This window comes from Apis laboriosa, unplaced genomic scaffold (genome assembly GCF_014066325.1).
Source record: "Apis laboriosa isolate Shangri-la unplaced genomic scaffold, ASM1406632v1 scaffold78_cov150, whole genome shotgun sequence".
Lineage (NCBI taxonomy): Eukaryota > Metazoa > Arthropoda > Insecta > Hymenoptera > Apidae > Apis > Apis laboriosa.
The window spans coordinates 651,858-673,197 of NW_025224442.1; the positions used below are offsets into that span (position 1 = coordinate 651,858).

General features: G+C 23.7%; 4 protein-coding genes across 11 annotated transcripts; 2 read left to right on the top strand and 2 right to left on the bottom strand.

Moving 5' to 3' along the window:
- Positions 1–1,137: 1,137 nt before the first annotated feature.
- LOC122719461 (OTU domain-containing protein 5-B) lies at positions 1,138–10,333 on the bottom strand. Its single transcript, XM_043945270.1, has 14 exons — positions 10,198–10,333; positions 7,739–7,852; positions 4,673–4,921; positions 4,482–4,574; positions 4,116–4,207; positions 3,708–3,841; positions 3,414–3,562; positions 3,160–3,315; positions 2,913–3,069; positions 2,610–2,821; positions 2,400–2,519; positions 2,164–2,319; positions 1,901–2,087; positions 1,138–1,791 (listed from the first exon to the last, which is right to left on the bottom strand). The coding sequence occupies exons 3-14, from the start codon at positions 4,808–4,810 to the stop codon at positions 1,646–1,648; spliced, it is 1,740 nt and encodes a 579-aa protein (XP_043801205.1). The 5' UTR covers positions 4,811–4,921; positions 7,739–7,852; positions 10,198–10,333; the 3' UTR covers positions 1,138–1,645.
- Positions 5,223–9,801, top strand: LOC122719460 (YEATS domain-containing protein 2). 3 transcript variants are annotated; one of them, XM_043945268.1, is made up of 5 exons: positions 5,223–6,134; positions 6,362–6,959; positions 7,035–9,027; positions 9,107–9,180; positions 9,668–9,801. In XM_043945268.1, exons 1-5 carry the CDS (start codon positions 6,050–6,052, stop codon positions 9,783–9,785), a joined length of 2,868 nt encoding a protein of 955 aa, XP_043801203.1. In that variant the 5' UTR covers positions 5,223–6,049; the 3' UTR covers positions 9,786–9,801. The 3 variants fall into 3 exon arrangements, with proteins under 3 accessions (XP_043801203.1, XP_043801204.1, XP_043801202.1); XM_043945267.1 differs by having other exon boundaries at positions 5,622–5,661; positions 5,819–6,134; positions 6,362–9,027; XM_043945269.1 differs by having other exon boundaries at positions 6,362–9,023.
- Positions 10,212–17,010, bottom strand: LOC122719462 (glutamate receptor ionotropic, delta-1-like). Of its 5 annotated transcripts, XM_043945274.1 has the most exons (10): positions 16,871–17,010; positions 16,415–16,488; positions 15,387–15,563; positions 15,076–15,302; positions 14,820–14,929; positions 14,550–14,743; positions 14,300–14,405; positions 14,002–14,191; positions 13,700–13,845; positions 11,547–11,716 (listed from the first exon to the last, which is right to left on the bottom strand). In XM_043945274.1, the coding sequence occupies exons 1-10, from the start codon at positions 16,944–16,946 to the stop codon at positions 11,697–11,699; spliced, it is 1,320 nt and encodes a 439-aa protein (XP_043801209.1). In that variant the 5' UTR covers positions 16,947–17,010; the 3' UTR covers positions 11,547–11,696. The 5 variants fall into 5 exon arrangements, with proteins under 5 accessions (XP_043801211.1, XP_043801208.1, XP_043801209.1 ...); XM_043945272.1 differs by lacking the exon at positions 11,547–11,716 and having other exon boundaries at positions 13,324–13,845; XM_043945275.1 differs by lacking the exons at positions 11,547–11,716; positions 15,076–15,302; positions 16,415–16,488; positions 16,871–17,010 and having other exon boundaries at positions 13,324–13,845; positions 15,342–15,557.
- Positions 17,011–17,722: 712 nt separating this feature from the next.
- LOC122719412 (zinc finger protein GLI4-like) lies at positions 17,723–21,267 on the top strand. Of its 2 annotated transcripts, none has more exons than XM_043945180.1 (6): positions 17,723–17,901; positions 17,966–18,167; positions 18,480–18,580; positions 18,709–19,686; positions 20,311–20,436; positions 20,607–21,267. In XM_043945180.1, the coding sequence occupies exons 2-6, from the start codon at positions 18,066–18,068 to the stop codon at positions 20,884–20,886; spliced, it is 1,587 nt and encodes a 528-aa protein (XP_043801115.1). In that variant the 5' UTR covers positions 17,723–17,901; positions 17,966–18,065; the 3' UTR covers positions 20,887–21,267. The 2 variants fall into 2 exon arrangements, with proteins under 2 accessions (XP_043801115.1, XP_043801116.1); XM_043945181.1 differs by having other exon boundaries at positions 18,009–18,167.
- Positions 21,268–21,340: the final 73 nt, after the last annotated feature.

The following is a 21,340-nucleotide window of genomic DNA, read 5'->3' on the forward strand; positions in this document are numbered from 1 at the left end:
AGCATTAATAGATTTGTTATGATACACCAATATAAATAAAACTTCGAAACTATCATTCTATTTTGAATTTTTTTTTACGTTAAAAATATCTATATCCAAACAAATATTATAATTAATATATTATTAAATATTATAATATAATTATATATATTTGTTTCCTATAAAAAAATTATTAAAAAATGTATAATAATTTATTGATTCAATTAGTTTTGGAATTTTTTCTGGTGTGATATTATAAATTAAATGAAATTATATAAACTACAAATCTTATAATTTGTGATATATAAATTAAATTTAATTATTTCAATAATATGACGTGCATAGATTGTGGGTTTATTATCATTCATAAAAAGTGTTTACAAAAACGCATTTTGTTTGCTCACAATTTATAAAGTATTACTTTAATGCTATTTAAAATCTCTAAAATTCATTAGCAAACATTCTATACATATTAACGAAAGCACATATGCAAAGGTAGGGAAAATTGGGGCATTAAATTACATGTAGTAGTTTTATTCGTCTTTTTTACAAATAACGCAATAAAGATTTTTTTCCTAAAGCGTTTAGATGTATCATATTATATCACGAAAGAAAAATATGATGATGTAGTTGATCTGATTGAATTGCATAGTTCATGATAGTAAACGTTGTATTCAAGAACACGCAGAAAATTTATTATAAATGATAAAATGACACAATGACAAAAAAAATTATTTTTCAAGAATTGATCGTAAAAAATATCTTGACCATAATAAGATAAAACATAGCTGACAAAACAATATGGCTACTCTAATTTAAAAAATGTACACATTAGATCAATGTATGAACTCTTCAGTTTTAGAATACTCGTGCACACATCGACAATTCTGAATGGAATTGAACGACGATTATGTTGACCAAACATTTACTTCCAATGAAAAAAGCAAATCACCTTATACCCTAGTGCAATGCAGAATTAGATGATACTGCAGTATGTACAGAGTATCTCATAAGATGTATTGTCAAATTCATATTAAACCAAAAAATTATCTTAACTAAAAAAAAAAAAAAAAAAAAAAAAAAAAAAAAAAAAAAAAAAAAAACAATTCTTGATGCTTTTACGTGATCATTTTTCTCAATTATATTTTTATTGAAGCAGAAAAATAAATGCATCCTTAATAAACTTAATAAATTTATATTAGTTATAGTATCAAATAAGAATATTTGATATTTTTTTTTTATATTGATTTTGTGAATATTTCTACAAAATATTCAACTTACATTATTACAGCGCATTCTAAATTCAAAATTCAAAATTTATGAATATATCATGATAATATTTGATAAAATTACAATCCAATTTTTTTAAAAATATAATAAATATATACTTCAACGCAAATTTGATGTACACAATGATTGTAATAGAAATCAATATGACACGATTTGCAACTAATAATTAAGTTTATTAGGCATGCATTCAACATAATTGTCAATGATTCTCAATGATTAATGACCATGTGATAACACTAAGAATTGCTTCATTTTTTTGATTTAGAACTATCTTATCTTTCGGATATATCACATCCTATGAAAAACGCTGCATACAAATGCATATATTTTTACTTCATTATTCATTTGAACTTTATCAATAAAGATTTTAAAAAAATTAACTATTACTGGAATCTAATATATTATTAGTATCATTTGCAGAGGAGGCAGAACTCCGTGATTGTTTCAAGTTGTCCAAGTATTCTTGCTGTGATGTAGCCAAAACTTGTGAAAGTATATCACTGTCTTCCCAATCAGTTAAGCCTAATAATATAAAAACACATTTTTACGAAAAAAATTATTTGTCTTCATTAAAACATTTGAAACTACTTATTTTTTTCTATTATTTAATATATTCGTTAATTTTAGTTACCAAATACTTCAGGAGGAAGACGATTGAATAACGAAATATCCGGTGAAGTATGAGCTTCTTTACTACTACCTGGCACGGGTTCCTGAGAAATTTTAGATTCAAAATCTGAGGCAAGATGAGACATAGTAGATCCTTGAGTTGATTGGTGTTGTGGGGATCTTTTATTGTATCTTACCGAATCATTTATCTGAAATTATAAATTAAAAAACATAAAACATAATATATAAATTACATTGTTTTAGTAACATTAGTACAAAACGGACTTTTGGTGAATTACGCAAATTATCTTGGCTAGTTTGAGTCGTGGTTGGAGAAGAAGTGTGGCTACGTTGTTGACCACGACCTCCATGAGAGTGAAAATGCGCGTGACTGTGTTGCGCACTTGTTACCGTACTTGTACTGCTGCTACTAGCTGATCGCTTTACAAAATAATTCTAATTACAAAATAATTCTTTAGTTCTATTAGTGTAAGATAACATAAAAATTATATGGAACTTACAGCTTTTCGCATCTCATTATCCCTTAACCATTGTAAATAACTTTCTCTCGCAACTTGTTCTTCTATAGCTTCATTTGTTGCTTCCCAGTCAGTTGCTTTTATTTTATCTTCTAGCATCGTCTATACATAAAAATAATTATTCTTTTTGTTTATTGTAGAAATTTAAAGTTTACAATGATTTTAAATATAAAAATCAATTATAATCTTCACTTGTTCAATATGCAATTCTTCACTTTGACGAACTGCATCTGATATAAGTTGTCGATCTGCAGCTCCAGGATTATATGATGGTAGACCAAGACCAACACCAATTGTAGCTTTATATGGATCTACTATACTATTATAATGACTACCACGTTGATAAGACAATCGTATCGGTTCATTATCACTTTCAACCATTGTATGGAAAATATTAATTGGTTCTGTATATAATTATGATATTATTAAATAATATTATTAAATGTACAAAAAAATTTATTTTGCTAAAGCATATATTAAGTATATATTACATACCAGTACTGTAGCAATATAATTGAATGCTACGATTATACATTTCAGACATTGCTTGCATCTCTATATGATTTCCATGTACATATTCTTGTCGTTTCCTATCTACATATGTGCTAAAATCTTCCGCTACGAAATGAGAAAAAAATTCCTGATTGGAAGCCTAGAAAATTATATTATGTAATTAATGAATTATATATATGTGAAATAAAATTCCATCATTTTTTTATATTGAATATAAAAATATATTTACAATATAATCCATGCAATGCTTCCGAACTACACCATGCATTTCTTGATCACCATAAACTTGATCAGCAACCGCTCTAAATAAACATGCTCCATCTTCACCCATTTTTTTAACAATAAATCCCATTTTTCGCATTCGTTTTTCAAACCACCTATCTCGCTATAAAAAAACAATATATTTTTATCATTAAATATTTGTTTAAAATTTGTTTAATATTTGTTAATAAAATATTTAAATGTTTAAATCATATAACTAACCTCTTGCCATTCAGCTAAAGTTAAATTGTTCCCAGTTCTGCCAGTATATTCATCACCACTATTATAACCATTAGCTAATTCATGTTCTATATTTGCAGCAGCTCCAACAATAGCCATTCGATTGTTAGCTATGACACCACCATCTGTAGCTAAATTATAAATTGTATTGTTTTATTATTTCCTTTTATCATTTTATATTTCTTATTAAAAAAATATTTCAATAATTTCAATAATATTTCAATATTATGTGATAAATTTATTACATTAATAGAAAAAAATGATACAAATATGTACTTTGTAAGCCACTGCAAGATGCAGCAGGAGGTGTAGCTTGTCTTTCACGTTCTCTTTCTCTCTCTCTATCTCTTTCTCGACCTCTGTCTCTTTCTCTTTCACGTTTCGAACGTGAATTTCTTCCAATGCAACCACTAAAAAAATATTCTATTTAAATAAATACTTGAAATAAGTACTTAAAAAATTCATAAATAGTATAGTATATAAATTAAAAAATATATAAATGTTATGAATATAAATATAATATTTCAGAATAACCTTTAATAATTTATAATAAAAATAATAAATTTTTCATATATAATATAGAATATATTATATATATATATAAATTTATAAATTAATAGACATTATAATTATATGAAACAGTTTTGAAATTCTAATTATTTATGGTTTTTATAAAAATCATACCTGTGTGGACTTGCCCGTTGTCTGTGGCGTTTACCATGACTGGGACCACTTCCTTCTTCAAAATGTTTATCTTCTCGACGATCTACACTTGTCTTTAATGCCAGGACATATAAAATAAGTGTTGAATAAATAATAATATATATTTATTAAACATGAAAAATTATGCATAGTTAATTATAATTATATTTTTATAAATTATATATTTATAAATTATTTTTATAATTAATTAAATAAAGAAAAATAATTTTTCATGTGAATATGTTTTTAATAATTAATTAATTATACAATTGAAAATTAATATAAAAATTGAATTTAAAGATAATTAGAAGAATATTTTTAAAAAATACTAGCTTTTATATTTCTTACCTCATACGAGCTTCCTGTAAGAACGATAGAACCAGATCCATGATCGGTCTGAACCCCGTGTAGATCGACCGCGAAACCGTTCGCTGCACGTACCTGTCACGGTTCGCAAAAGGTCGTTTAAGGATCGCTCTTGCAATTACTATGCAAGTATTGTGCGAGTAGCAGATGCTGCAATTAGGATATTCATTCACCTGATATGGACTATTAGGTAGTGTGATGGATCCGGAGTTATGCTCGTTTTGCACTCCGTGAACATCGACTTCGGAAGTGCTGCCTCCTTCTCGTCTATCTTTTGAGGCGTTCGTCTTCTTCTTCGACAGAATGGTCATCTTGCGTAATCGATCGTCGGTGGTCGTTAGACGCGACGCTCGTTTAACAAGATTTTAGAAAAGAACCTCGTAGGCTCACGATCACTGCGCTTTGAATCCCGTATTTCCTTCCTGATCCACAATTACTATCCACTTATTTATTATTATTCTCAACGATATCTACAAAGTATACCTCGAAGTATGTTGATTTGAATGGAAGTTTTATTACTATGTCACTAATAAACTCTTCAGAATTTAAATCAGAATAGTGTTGCGCTGCATAAGAAACGCGACATGATAGCTTTAATAACCAACTACTACATTAATTCTTGTTATTTCGAATGTTTTGTCAGACAGCCATGACTACACTTGCACACACTACCAGGTTATCCACTACCAATCTATCGCATCGTATTTTCCCTATTTTAAGTCGTCAAAATCCCTACATCAAATACTTATTAGTTGTCTTAAAAAAACACAAAATGTATACTTAAGTAAATATTTTGGATTTTTTTTAATTTTTATGTTATTGATTAAATATCACATATTTTTAATAATTAAATAGAAATCAATAAAGTAAATTTTTAGAAATGCAAAAATTTAAAAAAATATTCTTCTTATAAAGTTTCTTTTATATATCTTGACACGATAGACATGGTAAAATTTAAGAGTTTTTATAATACTTAGGGAAATAATAAAAAAGTTCATCAAATTTTTTTATTATGTAGCACACCTGTTGTTACTAAGCTAACTTTACGTATGTATACTATTAATAACATACTTCACATATGTTGTCATACTTCCTTAAAATTTTTAACGACATTATGAGTACGTAAGATAACATATGGATAGCTAAGCCATGATATATATACGTATGTATATATTTGTCACTATGATATCATATTTTTAATAATATGTGTAAAATAATTTTTATTAAATATGCATTAAATTTCGTATTTTCAAACTAATTATTACTATTAATTAAAATAAAATTTCATAGAAAATATAACCTCTATTATTTGTTTATAGAAAATAATATCGGCACTTAGAAGCGCAACCCTCCATTTAAAGGGTGTTTTAAAATAAAGTACGGAGCACATGTTCATTATTTAAGTTATGACAAATATCATGATAAAAAATTGATGTTAGTAATAATGGAAAAACTTTTTTATTACACGTAAAATATTGCCTATTTACGGAAAAATAGGTTTTAAACATTTTTCTATTTAATTATTATATGTCCGAAAACGAGTATGGTAAATGAGTGCCTTAAAAGATCAAGATCCCGATTACGGGCCATCTGCTGCAAGTAATGAAAAACATCAACGAATTTATGAAGAAAATGGTATATATCGAATATTTGATCAAATTTATATGATACTTCTATTTGAATTTCTATTGTATCTAACCTATTTATACTCCATTTGTTTTAACATTGATCACTATTTTCTAACAATAATATTATAAATTAAATTAATAAAGTGTATTTATTTGTATTAATTAATAAATTAATTATATTTCTTTGTATTTGCATTTTACTTTATTATTATTATTCATTTTATTTCATTTTAGCACGAAGCAGTACTGCAAAGAAAATAAATGCTATTATTGAAAAGGAATTTTCTCAAGAAATTAATACAAAAGAAAAAGAAGTTTTAGAAATACAAGAAAGATTACACAGAGCAACAAAAATTCTTCACTTATTGCGTTATGTTATTGTTGCAGATTTTTATAATCGTAAACAATGTCAAAATTCACAAAATGGAGAAACAAAGCAAACTCAAATTCATCCTGCAATAAAAGAATTAATTGGTAAATCACCAAAGATATCTGATAAGTTAAATATTCCCATATCAACATCAAGTGAAAGTTATTTTAATACATCACAATCAATTTCAATATCTCCATTTAATATCACTGGCAATGCTACAATAAAAACAGAAGAAACTTCTGAGCATTGTCGATTAGAGAAAAGAAGTAATGAAACAGATGAAGAATTAAGGCCAAAGAAAATTCCTCGATATATTCCACCAAAAAGTGGAATTCCAGAGTCTCAATATCCATCAAGAGGTATTAGACACAAGATACGAAAACGTATAATTATTGGAAATATTTCAAAATGGATTCCCCCAGAATGGAGAGAAGATGCAGCTAGTCATAAATGGACAATGTATGTTAGAGGAAATAAGGAAAATCCTGATATCAATGATTTTGTTAGTAAAGTCAGATTCTTTTTACATCCTAGTTATAGACCCAATGATGTTGTGGAAGTTACATCAACGCCATTTTGTCTATCAAGACGTGGTTGGGGTGAATTTCCATTAAGAGTACAATTGCATTTTAAAAGTGCTCTCAATAAACCAATGGATATAATTCATTATTTGAAACTAGATCGTACTTATACTGGTTTACAAACTTTAGGATCTGAGACACTTGTCGATATATGGATTTATGCAGACTCCCGAGATTCTAAACGAAATACGGGTAAATTTATAGATAAAGATATTAACGAAATCAAATATAATTGCAAAGTAAAATTAGAAAATGACAAAGATATTAACCCTATATTTGATTTCACTAGTAACAATATAAATGAAAAATTAAAATTAACAGATAAGATCTGTGACGTATTAGTTAAAAAAGAATCTTCAAGGGATATAAAAATTAGCGAAGATTTAATTAATACGAAAAAATTGTTATTTTATATAGAACTTGATCATGATTATTGTGGTTCAAAGTACTTAAATAATTCTGAAAAAAATTTAACTATTGATCATTCATTAATAGCATCAACTGATTTATCTTTGGATAAAACTATCATAGAGTGTCAATCAAAAGAAAATAAAAAAGAAAGTATTGAAAATAATAATATAGTAGCAAATGAACTCTCAATGAATGGAGATTTAAGTAATTTAAAAGTAAAAGAAGAATTAATTAACACAAGTATACCTTCGCTAAATGAAATTAATAAGGGCACATTGAAAGTATTTCCATTGAGTTGTTCCAAAGTTCACTCGAATCTTCGTCCTTTGGAAATTTCCATTCCTCCATTGTTTGAACCATCTGGAAATAAGCATGTCTTAGTTCTTCAGAACAATAAAACAATTCCTGTGGATATTACAATTCCATGTATGGATGATAATTATAATAATGATTTAACGAAATCGAAAAATTTAAATTTATCTGCTTCTCGCGGTATTAGCTTATTGAAAAAACCTTTAGGTTCAGAAACTACAATTCAAGTACGAAATACTAATGGAACAAAAGTACAACAAGGATTAAAACTCAAAGTTTCTAAAAGTATTCTTTTAAATATAAATTCAAATGTACCAGTGTTAAAAATAGCAGATAAAAAAAATTTAAATAATATTTTGCCTAATTTCGAAAAGGATTCAGTTACTGAACAAATATTAAAAATAAAAAATGAAGAGATAAAAGAATCAAAAGCATTACGTCAAAAAATCACTTTAGGCAAGGATAAATATAAAATTCAAAGTAAAAAAGAATTTTATGACGAGGTTTTTCGGACAATTGAAACTGCAAATATTCTAAATATTCAAGGCCTATTACGATTTATTATTAGAAGAATGCCTATAATAACTCGAGACGCTTCCGACTCTGATTATAGACGGTTACATCCTTATGCTTGTGTAAGCGAAGAAGAATTCTTTAGATACACTATAACAAAGCGAAATGCTTGTGAATGGAACCGAGCAAAAATGATATGGTGTTTTTTAAAAAAAAAACCATTTACAGAAGAAGAATTATGGAGCATTAAAGAAATAATGATTTGGGCAAGATTGCATGGTTATACACCTCTTTCTCCGAATTTTAATATTCGGTCAATAAAACAACAGAAAAGTTTGCCTAATTCAACAATTACTAAGTATGTTTCTACATGTACAGAGCCTGATACATTTTGTAAATGGCTTCAAGTTAATCCATGTCAATCAAATGATAATTTAGTTGATTGTAATTCATATCACTCTACTGAGTTAGATATTGAAATTGATGTGGTAAATATTGATGTTACATTAGAAAATAAAAAAGAACTAAAAAAAAGAAAAGAAAATAGAGAATATGCAAATACGAAAATTACAGTATTGGAACTTGAAAGGAAACTAGAACCATTTTATGATTTTGTTTGTGAAACTGCTAGAGAAATTGGTATTAAGCTAATTTCTGAAGAAATTGTACCCACTGTCGTACATTGTGCGGCTAGTCGAATGATAATGCGAGTATGAATTATTTTATTTATTTTTATTCTATTTAAAAATTATTAAAAAATTTTCTATATATTTTTTTTAATGTTTTTAGGCTGTTGAATGTCTTACAGAAGATTTAGTTAGAATGTCTTTAGCAAAAGCTTGGGAAAGATGTAGTAATAATGGGTAAATATATATTTCCTTAATCTGCTTAAATGCTGCTTATATATTTACATACATTATAATTTATATATTTATATATGTTATAATGTAAATATCTTACAACCATGTATATATTTATATATATTATAATGTAAATATCAAATATATATAGAGAGAAAAGAATGGTATTATGGCTTCTTGCTGGTAATTGGTAAAATTGGTGTCTATATATCTCATTTTCATATTTAATAAAGACATCTAATGGATGCTTTATCTATTAAATTATATGAAAGAAGTATTATCACACATCATGAAGTATAATTATGTAAAAAATTAGAACAATTACAAATTACAAATTACAATTTAAAAAAAAAATTATAAAACTGAGAACTATATTACCATCCTTTTTTATATATATATAATGTGTTTATTATTATTATTATTATTATTATTATTATTATTATTATTATTATCACGAAATTATAATAGTCTTTTTTTATTTTATTTATAGATATCCAAAAATGATAGTTTTGGATGATGTACGTGGAGCTCTTTTAAATCGTGAAGAATTTGATATTTTTACAAATCACGGCTTAGGTTCAAAATACAGATTATCAATTATAGATTAATTTAAAAAAATATAAAATCTAGGAATTTTAATTATGATTATGTATGCATATGAATGTACGTGCGCGCACATGCGTGTGTGAAAGAATATTTAATATTAAGAAAAATAAATAAATTCTGCCATATTTGAAATATAAGCAATAAAGGTAAGCTGCAACATGCGCTCCAATACAGTTCTGAAAACGCAAGCCTCGCATATGTACAAATTTATAATTTTGAATAAAGTATACATGAAATTTTGTACAAATAATTTTCAATGATGCTTAAACTAGTTTTTGAATTAAGCTCTTCTCTGCATAGAAACGAATTAAGTTCAATCATGTATTAGCTTTTATATTTTCTTTCATATATATAAATGTATGTGTATTTAAATTTAAAAAAGAAAATATTAGAAAATATCAATTGATCTCTCACTGAACTGCATTTGATGTCCTGTCTATTGCATAATAACATAATCATTTTCTTGCATTGTTGCTTGCATTTCTAATAATGTAATATCTTTTAATCGAGGTGACATAGGAACATAATTAGATTCATCCATTATTCTTTGAAATTCTAAATTATTTTTTTCAATTTTTATAGAATTTCTATGAGATGTTAAAGATAAACTATTGGATCCAGAAACTCGAACATCTGGCAACCTTAAAAATACATATATATATGTAATAAAAAATGTAATACATTATATTAAACAATTTTACTAATAATTTTAAAAAAAGTAAATAAATGCAAACCTGCTTTCTTTCATAGACTCTGAAGCACATCTTTGTCGTGGAGGCAAAGGTGGGGGTTCTTCTGATGAATGATTATAAAAAAAATGCTCTATATAAAAACTTGAAGTAGCTGCTGCATTTTTACTAGATTCATCAGATATTTCTTCATAAATTCCAGAAGTTAGAGAAATATCAGAAAATTTTCTAATATGATAATAATTATATGGTTCTGATTGATAGACATTCTCAGTTAATTTATTAAGTACTTTACAACTTATTTCTTCATATCTTTCATTTAATATATTCAATTCCATTTTTTTATTTGCTATTGAATAATTTTGCAAATGTTCATCATGAGATACTATTCTAATATCACTTTCACTTAAGCTTAAAGGCTTTCTATTAATTTGTTTGTGTCTTGGACCACGACCCTGAGTTACCAAATCTTGCAATAATTTGGAAGCTTCTAAACAAAACAAATGTAATTCACCAATTCCAGCACGAAAATTTTTTGTCGTATGAATAACACAAATGCATTTAACATCTTCTGGTCGTCCTGCTGTGACTAAATGAAACTGATTTAATTCTTCCCAATCAAAATTTTCTATTATTTCACCTGAATGAACATCTTTTATCATAATTCCTAATCTATTGGTTATCAAATCACCATATAATCCTGAACAATACTTTAATAATTAATATTAGAAAATATAAATTTTTATATAAATAAAAATTTAAATACCTGTCAACCCTGATGCCTTAGAATGTGAATTATCAACCATAGAGACATTATAAGATCCTGTTATAATTTTAAGTTTTCTAGGTTTTAATAGTTGTCTAATGTTTGCCATCCAACGTTGTGATTCTGTCTCTGAATTACCAGCTAAATAAAGTAATGGTTTCCTTTCTTTAATAGGAAATATACCAAAAGCAAATTGTTTAGATCTAGATTGAGTACGACAAATAACGGCATTCAATGGTATTATTATGAAATTTTCTTTATCATTTGATGATGAATTATTATCATTGCCAATGCAATAATCAAGATGTACTTTAATGCCTAGTTCAGAATTAAGCTTTTGAAAGGAACACCAATGTCTTTTCCAAACTTTCCAAGGACCCAGTGTTCTCTTTTTAACTTTATGAACTTTAGATTTACTACCACAATATTTGACATCTAAAAATCCACAGATTTCTTTCTCAGCCATGTTTCTTCTTTTCTGAAAAATATTTCATTATTAATATCTACAAAACATAAAAATTAGAAATTTCATTAGAAATTTCAAAAAAAAATTTCATGTAATTTGAAAATAATGAATAAAAAATAATATATTATTTTTAAATAATTATCTCGCACTCATTAACTTAAATGATAAAAAAAATTTTTTTTTCGTCAAATAAAATATAAAATAAGAAGAACTATCTACAATTTTTAAGAAAAAATAATAAAAATAAAAAACAAAAATGCTTGAGTAAATTGAGCGTACAGTTTACTATTTGCATTGTTTACTAACTTGCTTATTTTTTAATCTTAAACTCAGTATTACCAATAATACGAGAAATTAATCAATCAGTTGTTACGAAAATCAGAATTCCCTATATTTTTATATAACTTTATCTTATTTATAATCTAATCTCTTAAGGCGACAATAGATAAACATATTTATTATATTATAAACTTGTTCTATTATAGATTTCATTTATTTAAAGAATTACATTATTATTAAAAGATTTATATTCGTATTCACGAAGATAAATGTTCAGAATGTTTTTTTTATGGTTGGTATATTTGGTACATTTGTAATATAAAGAATTACAAATTAAGAGACTTTCAAGTGAAAATGGAATCTTATTTTGATATTTTATGTAATAAATCTAAAAGATGAAATATAATTAACGTTTTTTTTTTTTTTAAAGAAAAAAATTGATCTAAATATAAATATAGACAATTTTTTTAATGATTATGTATAAATAATATGTGTAAATATTATAATTGTAATAAATAAAGATATAAATATTCGAAATATATATATTATAAAAGAAAAATATAAATGAATTTAGAATGATCATAATGCTTATATTTATATTGATTTAAAAAAAATAAATAAATATGCAAATTGATAAAAATGAAAATAAAAGATTTGTAATAAGTAAAAGAGGTTATGTGAATATAATTATATTAGAAAATGAATAGTAAAAATAATTTTAAAAAAATTATTAAAAAAAAACTTTGGAATCAATTACAAAAAATAAACTGTGTTGAATATTATAATTTAATTGTAAATTCATAAAATTTTAAATAAAAAAAAAACTTTATATTTAAATACGCTATTGAATATGCACATACAGTAATAATGATAGTATTATTATTGTTATTATTATTAAATTATATATTATTGTTGTATAAGTAAAAAATTAAGCATAAAAATAAAGCATAAATTAAAAATTTTAAAAATCTGATTTTAACATTAGTTTTTAATAAAAATAATTTTAATAATAGCATAAATTTTAATTAAACAATTATAAACAAAGAAGAGAATTGAATCAATGTAAATATAGGAAACTTGTACTATATTACTTATATCTTATACTATATTGAATTATATTAATGTATATATCATACAATTGTTTTATTATGACAATACATATGCATATTATGTTTTATTGTGTTCTTATTAATGTAATTTATTATGACAATACATATGTTATAAATAAACTTTTTATAAAATCAAACAAATTACAAAACACAAACTAATAATTTTTAATTTGTTTGAATTATAATTTTTAAACATATAATTAAAAGTTTAATATATTATTATAAAATAATTTAAATGTATATTCTTATATTATTTAATTCTATAATCAAGTTGTATATTGAAATAGAAAAGCAGAAGGAGTTCTAATAGGAATTAATTTTCGATCACCGACTGGATCAGTTATTACATAATAACTTCTTCCATTGATAAATTGTCGTTTTCCTTGTATCAAAACATTTTTATGATTTTGATAAATTGTTGGTAGACTTTTTTTTAACATAATAATACACTTTTCGTTTGAAAAATTGTTATTTAAAGGATTTTGTATTTTTTCTTTTAGAACGTAACAAGGAAGACATATTTTTTTTTTACTATTTTGTAATCGGTAAGATATACACGCGTAAATTAATTCAAATAAAAAAATAATTGTAGCAATTGTGTATCCACCTATGACAACTTTGTATGTCAAAAGAAGATCGGTATTTCGCAATTGTCTTTCAGTTGAACGGAGATCGACTGGACAAATTTCAGCTAATGGAAGATCTTCTTTTTTTTTAAATTGTGTAATACCGGTTTCTCTTAATCTTAATAACCTGAAATTCAATAATAAATAATGTCTAAAAAGTTTTTAATATATAGAAAATTGATTCTATATATGATTGGATGTTTATTAAAAATAAATTATTAAAAATAATAAGCAGTTATTTTTATTTTCAAATTAAATAAATTAGATAAAAATTAAAACTTACATTTTATTGATATATTTTTCAATAGTAGAGCCATGAGAAAAACCAAAGGCACGACTAGTTACTAAAATATTACCAGGCATTATAACATATGTACAACGTAAATTATGTTCTAAATGATCGCGAGTCTTATTCACATAATCCTTGAATATTAAAGATTCTAAATAATGGGTCTCTTCTAAAAAAAGTCTCTCTAAAAGAAAAAAAAGAATCAAATAAGAAAAATTATGCATCATCTATTTTTATAATTTTTCATGTTTACCAGATTATCTACATATATCTTATATTATTTGATACATACTTGTACTAACTAATTCTAAAATAGATCTTGATGGTTCATAATATTTGAAAATTCCTTTTCCTTGCTGTTTGCTTATGTTCAATAAACTTAAGTCATTTTGCTGATTCTAAAAATAATTTATTATATATATATATATAATATATATATATATATATTATATATATATTTATATATATATATTATATATATATATATTTTATTTATTACAAAATTTATTCTATAAAATATTAAAAGTACTTAAAATTCTTACTTGAGAAAGGAGAAAATCAACTATGCGTCCTTTGTAAGTGATCCAATTATATTCTTTGTGAACAATGTCTTCTAGAGAACTAATAGATAGTGTAAATTGAGGTCTTGTAAGAAATGCTGTAAGATTTGCTGTATAAAAAGATGTCAAAATCAGTATAAAAATCCACCAAGTGGCAAAAAGCATTCGCGTTGAATCTGCAATTTCACAAAATTACAATTATTTGAAATTGTAATGATAAATTGATAAAATTTAAAATTGTTAATATTTTACCTGTTATAGCAATAATATTTGTTCCTTGTTTCAAAAGTGAACTATAAACAAACCAGAAACAAGAAGACAAACTGAAATTTTCAGAAGTCGGATCATGCCATAATTTTGCTCTATATTAAAAAATTATTACAATTATAAAATAATAGTTTATTTTTCAATATAAAATTTTAGAAATATTAAAAAAAGTTAAATAATTTTTAATTAAATATTTATATTTATTAATGAAAAATTATTTAATAGAAAAATTTTTAAGAACCTCATATTAGCAAAAAGATAGATAATTGGTCCCACAAAAATTAATGATGTTAAAACTAATAACCAAACAGTTTTCTCAAAAGGTGCCAATAGGCCAGAACTTGTAGCCGATTCCTGAGGTCTCTTCATTACAGCAGTTAATTTTGTTTCATCTAATAAAGTACTGAACGAACAATATCGTCGCATTTCCGGTAACATAGGAAGAAATGCAACAGCTATATCTACTTTCTATGATGAAATAAAATTTTGCAATGATTAATTAATTACCTTATCTTTTTTATTTTATTATATAAAAAATTGTTAAAATGATACTTTTTCGTAGAGTAATCCAAGAATACCACTACTTTCATTACCCAAAATATGTTCTTTTGGTGGAATAATAGTATATGTGAAATTCAATTTCGAACTAATTAAATCAAAAATGTAAAATGCATATCCTTGACCAATCCATTTTCCATTTTTATGTACAATTCCTGAGAAAGGCATATCCTATAAAAAAATAAACTCCATATATTTTTAATAAAAAAAAACAAGAAAAAGGAAAAGACAATATTCATAATTTTATTAATCTTCATTTTAAATATGATATATTAATGTAAAACATTTTAATTGCAGAGTTAATAAAATTTGTTAATAAAATTTTAATCCACATACATAAATATAATTTGCTTTTCAAAATAAATTAATAAAAATTATTAATAAATTAATTATTAATAAATTAAAGATTAGAAATGAATGAACAATATTGTAAGTATTATAATAATATTGTATAATATTGTATATATATATTTTATATTATATACTGCTCAGATTATAAATTTTAAATTTTTAAATATATTTTTATTATTTATGCAATTTTTATTAAATTTTATAAAATATAGATTTCTATATGTAAAAAAATGAAAATTCAGAAAAAATATACAAGATATAAATACGTATAGGATATCTTTGAAAGATCGATTCTAAACGTCAGAACAAATATAAAAATTAGTATAGTTATACGAAAGTATCTTGAGGAATATTTATTAAGTTATAAATAATTTAAATTACATTGAAACAATATCGCAATGTAATGGAAACTGCAGTTTCATTTTATCTCTATCTTATTTCATCTAACGTAAACTTGAATTGTTTATAATTTAATAAGGAATTCAGTTTTAATCAATATTTTTATATATCAATTTTTCAATTTATTTTGATTTATAGAATTAATCCTTTAAAAATATCTTATGAATTTATATTATATAAATTATACAATATATAACATTTTATATATAATTATAATATAAATAATTATCATATATATATATAATTAACATTAAATTTTTTAGAAAACTTACATTCCAAGATGTTACTGTTATTTGCGATGGTATGGAGTTTTCTTCTTCATTATCTTTATTAATTGCCACATTATCTGCATATATAAAAAATCAAAAAATATATAATATAAAAATATATAAAAATATTATTCTTACTAATTAAATATTATACTTTTTTAGTTACATAATATTTTATTATATATTCGTTTTTCGTATTATTATATATAATGTATAAAAATATAATTATAGCAATAATATGTTATTCATATAACTCAAATATGAAGGAACTAGGAAAATCAATATGTTTTTTGAATTAACTAAATTTCATCAATTAAATCCAAAATAAAATAAGTTATAAAATGTTTTATTGAAAAATAAAAAAAAGGATATTGAAAAATATAAAAATAATATAAAAATTAATATTAATTTATTTTATTATTCATTAAATTAAAAAGTTAAGAAGTCGGTTATACTTACCTTCACTGTGAACATAATATGTAAACTTTTGAATAAAAAGAAATATTGTTAGAAATAAAGAATGAAGAATATACATTCTTTTATATATAAATTACAATTACATCAATATTAATTTTATTTATAATTAAATAAAAACTATATATTAATATGTACATTAATGCAGTTCCTTTTCATAATAAAACTGGCTAAGTAAATCGATATTAACATGACTGGTCATATCTTGACTAATAGCGACCTGACTAACAATGTAATGTTTACATAGCAACTGGTAATTATTAATATCTTCCATTATAAACATGAATTTAATGAATTTAATCTGAAAATAACTTTTCTAAAAAATAAAAATTAATAATAAATATATAATATTATATTTGAAAATTAATGTTGAAAAATATTAATATATTATATATGTGATTGATATAATATAATTATTTTTAATTAATAATATTATAATAGTAATAGTAATAGTAGGTAATAATAAATAATTTTTATTTGAATTTGCTTTTTTAAATTTGCATCAATTAATTTTTTTGATTTTTTTGATTTTAACATTATAAGAATTCATTGATATTATTTATTTTGTTTTCCATTATAAAGAATTAAAAATTCATGAACATTGAAACAATATGAAAAAAATAATCATCAATTAAAAATATTTAAATATTTGATTGAAAATTTAAAATTAATATTGCACAAAAATTTAAAACAATAAAAATATTTAAAAAATCGATAAATGTCTATATCGAATATTATCGATATATTATCGATATTATTATCGATATATTAACTTGAATTGATATGAAGTAGATGGAATAAACATCGAAAGGTGCATTTACTACAGTGACTCTCAACTATATATGAGATAAAATTTATAATAATGGTGGACGAGAAGACTATGATGAATACATATTTACAATGAAGTAGCTTGAGTATATTGAAATGACAACAAATGATTGATATTATTGGCAATAGTATAATATGAGGTGAAAAAAAAAAAGACATTTCGGCACGAATGGGAGTGCACTTTGTTGGTAAGTAGCTCAATAAAGTATTCTATTTGTAGAAATAATCGTGTATTTGAAACTTTCATTCAAGGTGCAAGAAAAATTCCTTTCTGAATTCTTGTTGGTGAATGCAGGTTATGTGAGCATTGAAACGGGTCGTTATTCATCATTTTTCTTGCAAATTGGCCAAGATGGGCCAGGGTACAGATACATGTACAGATAGACCTGCTGAAGTTAGCGTTATCAGATTTGTGTCTAGAAATCGTACCATTGAGGAAATAGCTCCCAAAAAGGTAAAAACTGGAGCCATTTAATGAGTTCAATGACCTTTAACTCAAAACAAATCGCTCAGCGATATATTATCATGTTATATATATTTATTAACTTATTATGACATGTGTTTAATTAGTCTTTTAATGACAAAAAATAATGTTTAAATGCAAAATAAAACAAAAAAATAGATGTAATTTGAATATAAATGAAATATTTGATTAGTATTTTTAATCAATTTATCCATCAGTATTTTATAAAATTTTTGGTAAAAATTATGTAAATAAAAATTATATATTTATTTGTAAAATATATTATTTAAATTATACTTTTAGGAAGTATATACTTGCAAACAACGGGGTTGTGGTAAGACATTTACCAATCAAGATGAATATAAAACACACGAAGCTCTTGAAGCTTTAAAAATTAGGTTTATGTAAGTTATTTTACTAAAAAAAATTTATATATAAAATTACAAAATATGCAATATTAATATCTTAACTTTATTTTACAATATTATATAATAATGATATCACAATATATAACTAATAATTAAATTTATAGCTGTCGAGAACCAGGATGTGGAGAAGAATTATCTGATCCAGGAAGTATGTGGCGCCATTATCAAGAATGGCATAATAATGAAACAAATGTATTTATATGTCCATATACAAATTGTGGATCTTTACATACAACTAGTATCAATCTCGAAGAACATATCGAAAACTGCCATAGACAACCACCAACATTACCAACTGAACCAGAAGTAATATGCTTTGAAGATCCTGAAAATGCAATAGATGAAGAAAATGTACAAAGCACAGAAGAATGTTATGAAAAAAGAGCAAATGAAACTTTTGGAATAAAAATATGTCAATATGATGATAATGAGCGAAATTTTCTCAGAAATGATAATGTACAAAAAAATGAAGTTTCCCATGATCAAAATGCTGCAAATGACAATTCAAAAGAAGACTATTCTTCCACTAATGAATCTTTAAATGAAACTAATACATTTTCTATGAATGAGAATTTAATTCTAAATACAGAAAATTTTCTATCCAAATATGAGAATAATACAAATAAATGCTCAGAATTACAAACTGAACATTCCCAAGAAAAAAATAGTTTAATTTATGTAAATGGTGATATTACCATTACAAAAAATACAAAAAATGAAATATGTAACATGAATTCAAGAAATCAAGAACATAGGATTGAACTAGATAATTTAGAAAGAATTGTTAGAAATGAACTTGATCGTGATATTCCGAAAACTGAAGAAAATACTATAGAAACAAATAGTAATTGCTCAGATGATGAAGAATATACTCCAAAAAAACAACGCATGTCTAGGTATAAACAAGAAATTTACAAATGTGCTGTTAATGGCTGTGGGAGAAAATACAAATACATATCCCATTATCGTCATCATCAAGATAGTCATAAAATAGCAACCAATAATAGTTCAATTAGTTCAAATTCTAATAAATCAATATTAAAATTAAAACAAGGGAAAGCTTCAACAGTTAGTTTTTTTTTGTAAGTGTAAAAGAATAATATTTTATAAAAAAAATTATATTTTTTCACTTTTATATATATATAAGGAGTCATAAGAAATAAGATATCTAAATATCTATATTGTTTTATCCAAAACTTCTTAAGAAAAAATGTAGATTTGATTAATGAAATCAACATGTAAATGAATCAACATAATAACTATTATGATTATATATGCTATTATTATATAATATTATTTTATATAGATATATATTATATAATATATATATATATATATATATATAACTGTATCTATTATAACTTGATATATAATAATATAATCTATTATATATCAATTATTATGAATTATTTAGACAATATTAATTCATTAATATATGTATAATTGTGTAAATAAAAAAAAAATCTGATTTTAATTCATGATAAAAATCAACTCTATCATAAAATAGTCTGATAAAAAAAATTTATTTTTGTAATTCGCTTTGTATGATAGATGTTTGTCTCAATCTTGAATTTTATAAAATTTATTATAATTTAAAATTTTAATTTTTATTGTATCTTTTTATCTTAGATTATCTTACAAAAAATTAATTTTTTTATTTAAATTTATTGTTGTATTATTGTATTATTAATAAATGTATTATTTAGATGCAAGATTCCTGGGTGTGGAGCTCAAGTGAGTAATGTAACTGGTCTATGGAAACATTACCAGGATAATCATGCTAATTCAAAACTATCAATAATACAAGGAAGTAAAAATAGTGAAATATTTCGGTAAGTTATATATAATAAAATTAATTGTTTAGAAATCATAATTAATATTGTATGAACAATCAAATAAACATATTATCTATATTATATTAATATTAATATATTAATTTCAAATATTTTTGAACTTGTTATTAAAAATTGTTTTGAGATGATTAAAATAGAACATATTTCAGTTGCAAAATTCCTGGATGTGAAACAGAATTTAGTACAACAGTAATGTTGTATAAGCACTTTACCGAAGTACACTCAAATGGTACTGGTAATAATATTAGCACAAATACAAAGACTGGGAGTAGTTTTCATTATACTGAAATATTTAAAGATGATACTACTAATTTGCAAGCAAATTTTAAGACTGACTTTAAAGCAAAAAATAATATTAATGTAAATGATTGTACGATAAGTACTGATGATCAAAGATCATTATCAGTTAAAAAGGAAGCGAGGGATTGACTTCAAATAAATTGATATTATAAATGTGAGGATAAATAATTGTAGTGATCAGAGTACTTTACTAGGGCCAAAAATATTCAAATTATGAAATAAATTATTGTTTTGAATTCTCTTTGCAAACAGAAATCCTATCTTTTATTTTTTGTCTTTTTGCCTAGTCACTTTTTATTATCTTTTTATTATTGGCCCTTGTTAATTACTCAAATCTTTGATTTAAAATTACAGTCACAAAGACTGTAAGACTGAAATAGAGAAATAACTTGAAAATTATCAGAGTTATTTCTCTATGGTTTTCAATTATTTCATTGTAAAAACCATACAATAAAAGTTTCATACTTTATAATATTATAATAAACAAATATTCAGATTTGTATTAATATTTAGAAATAACTAACAATTTTGTGATTTAATACTTATTTCAAAAAGCACTACTTATTTAAAACATGTAATGAAA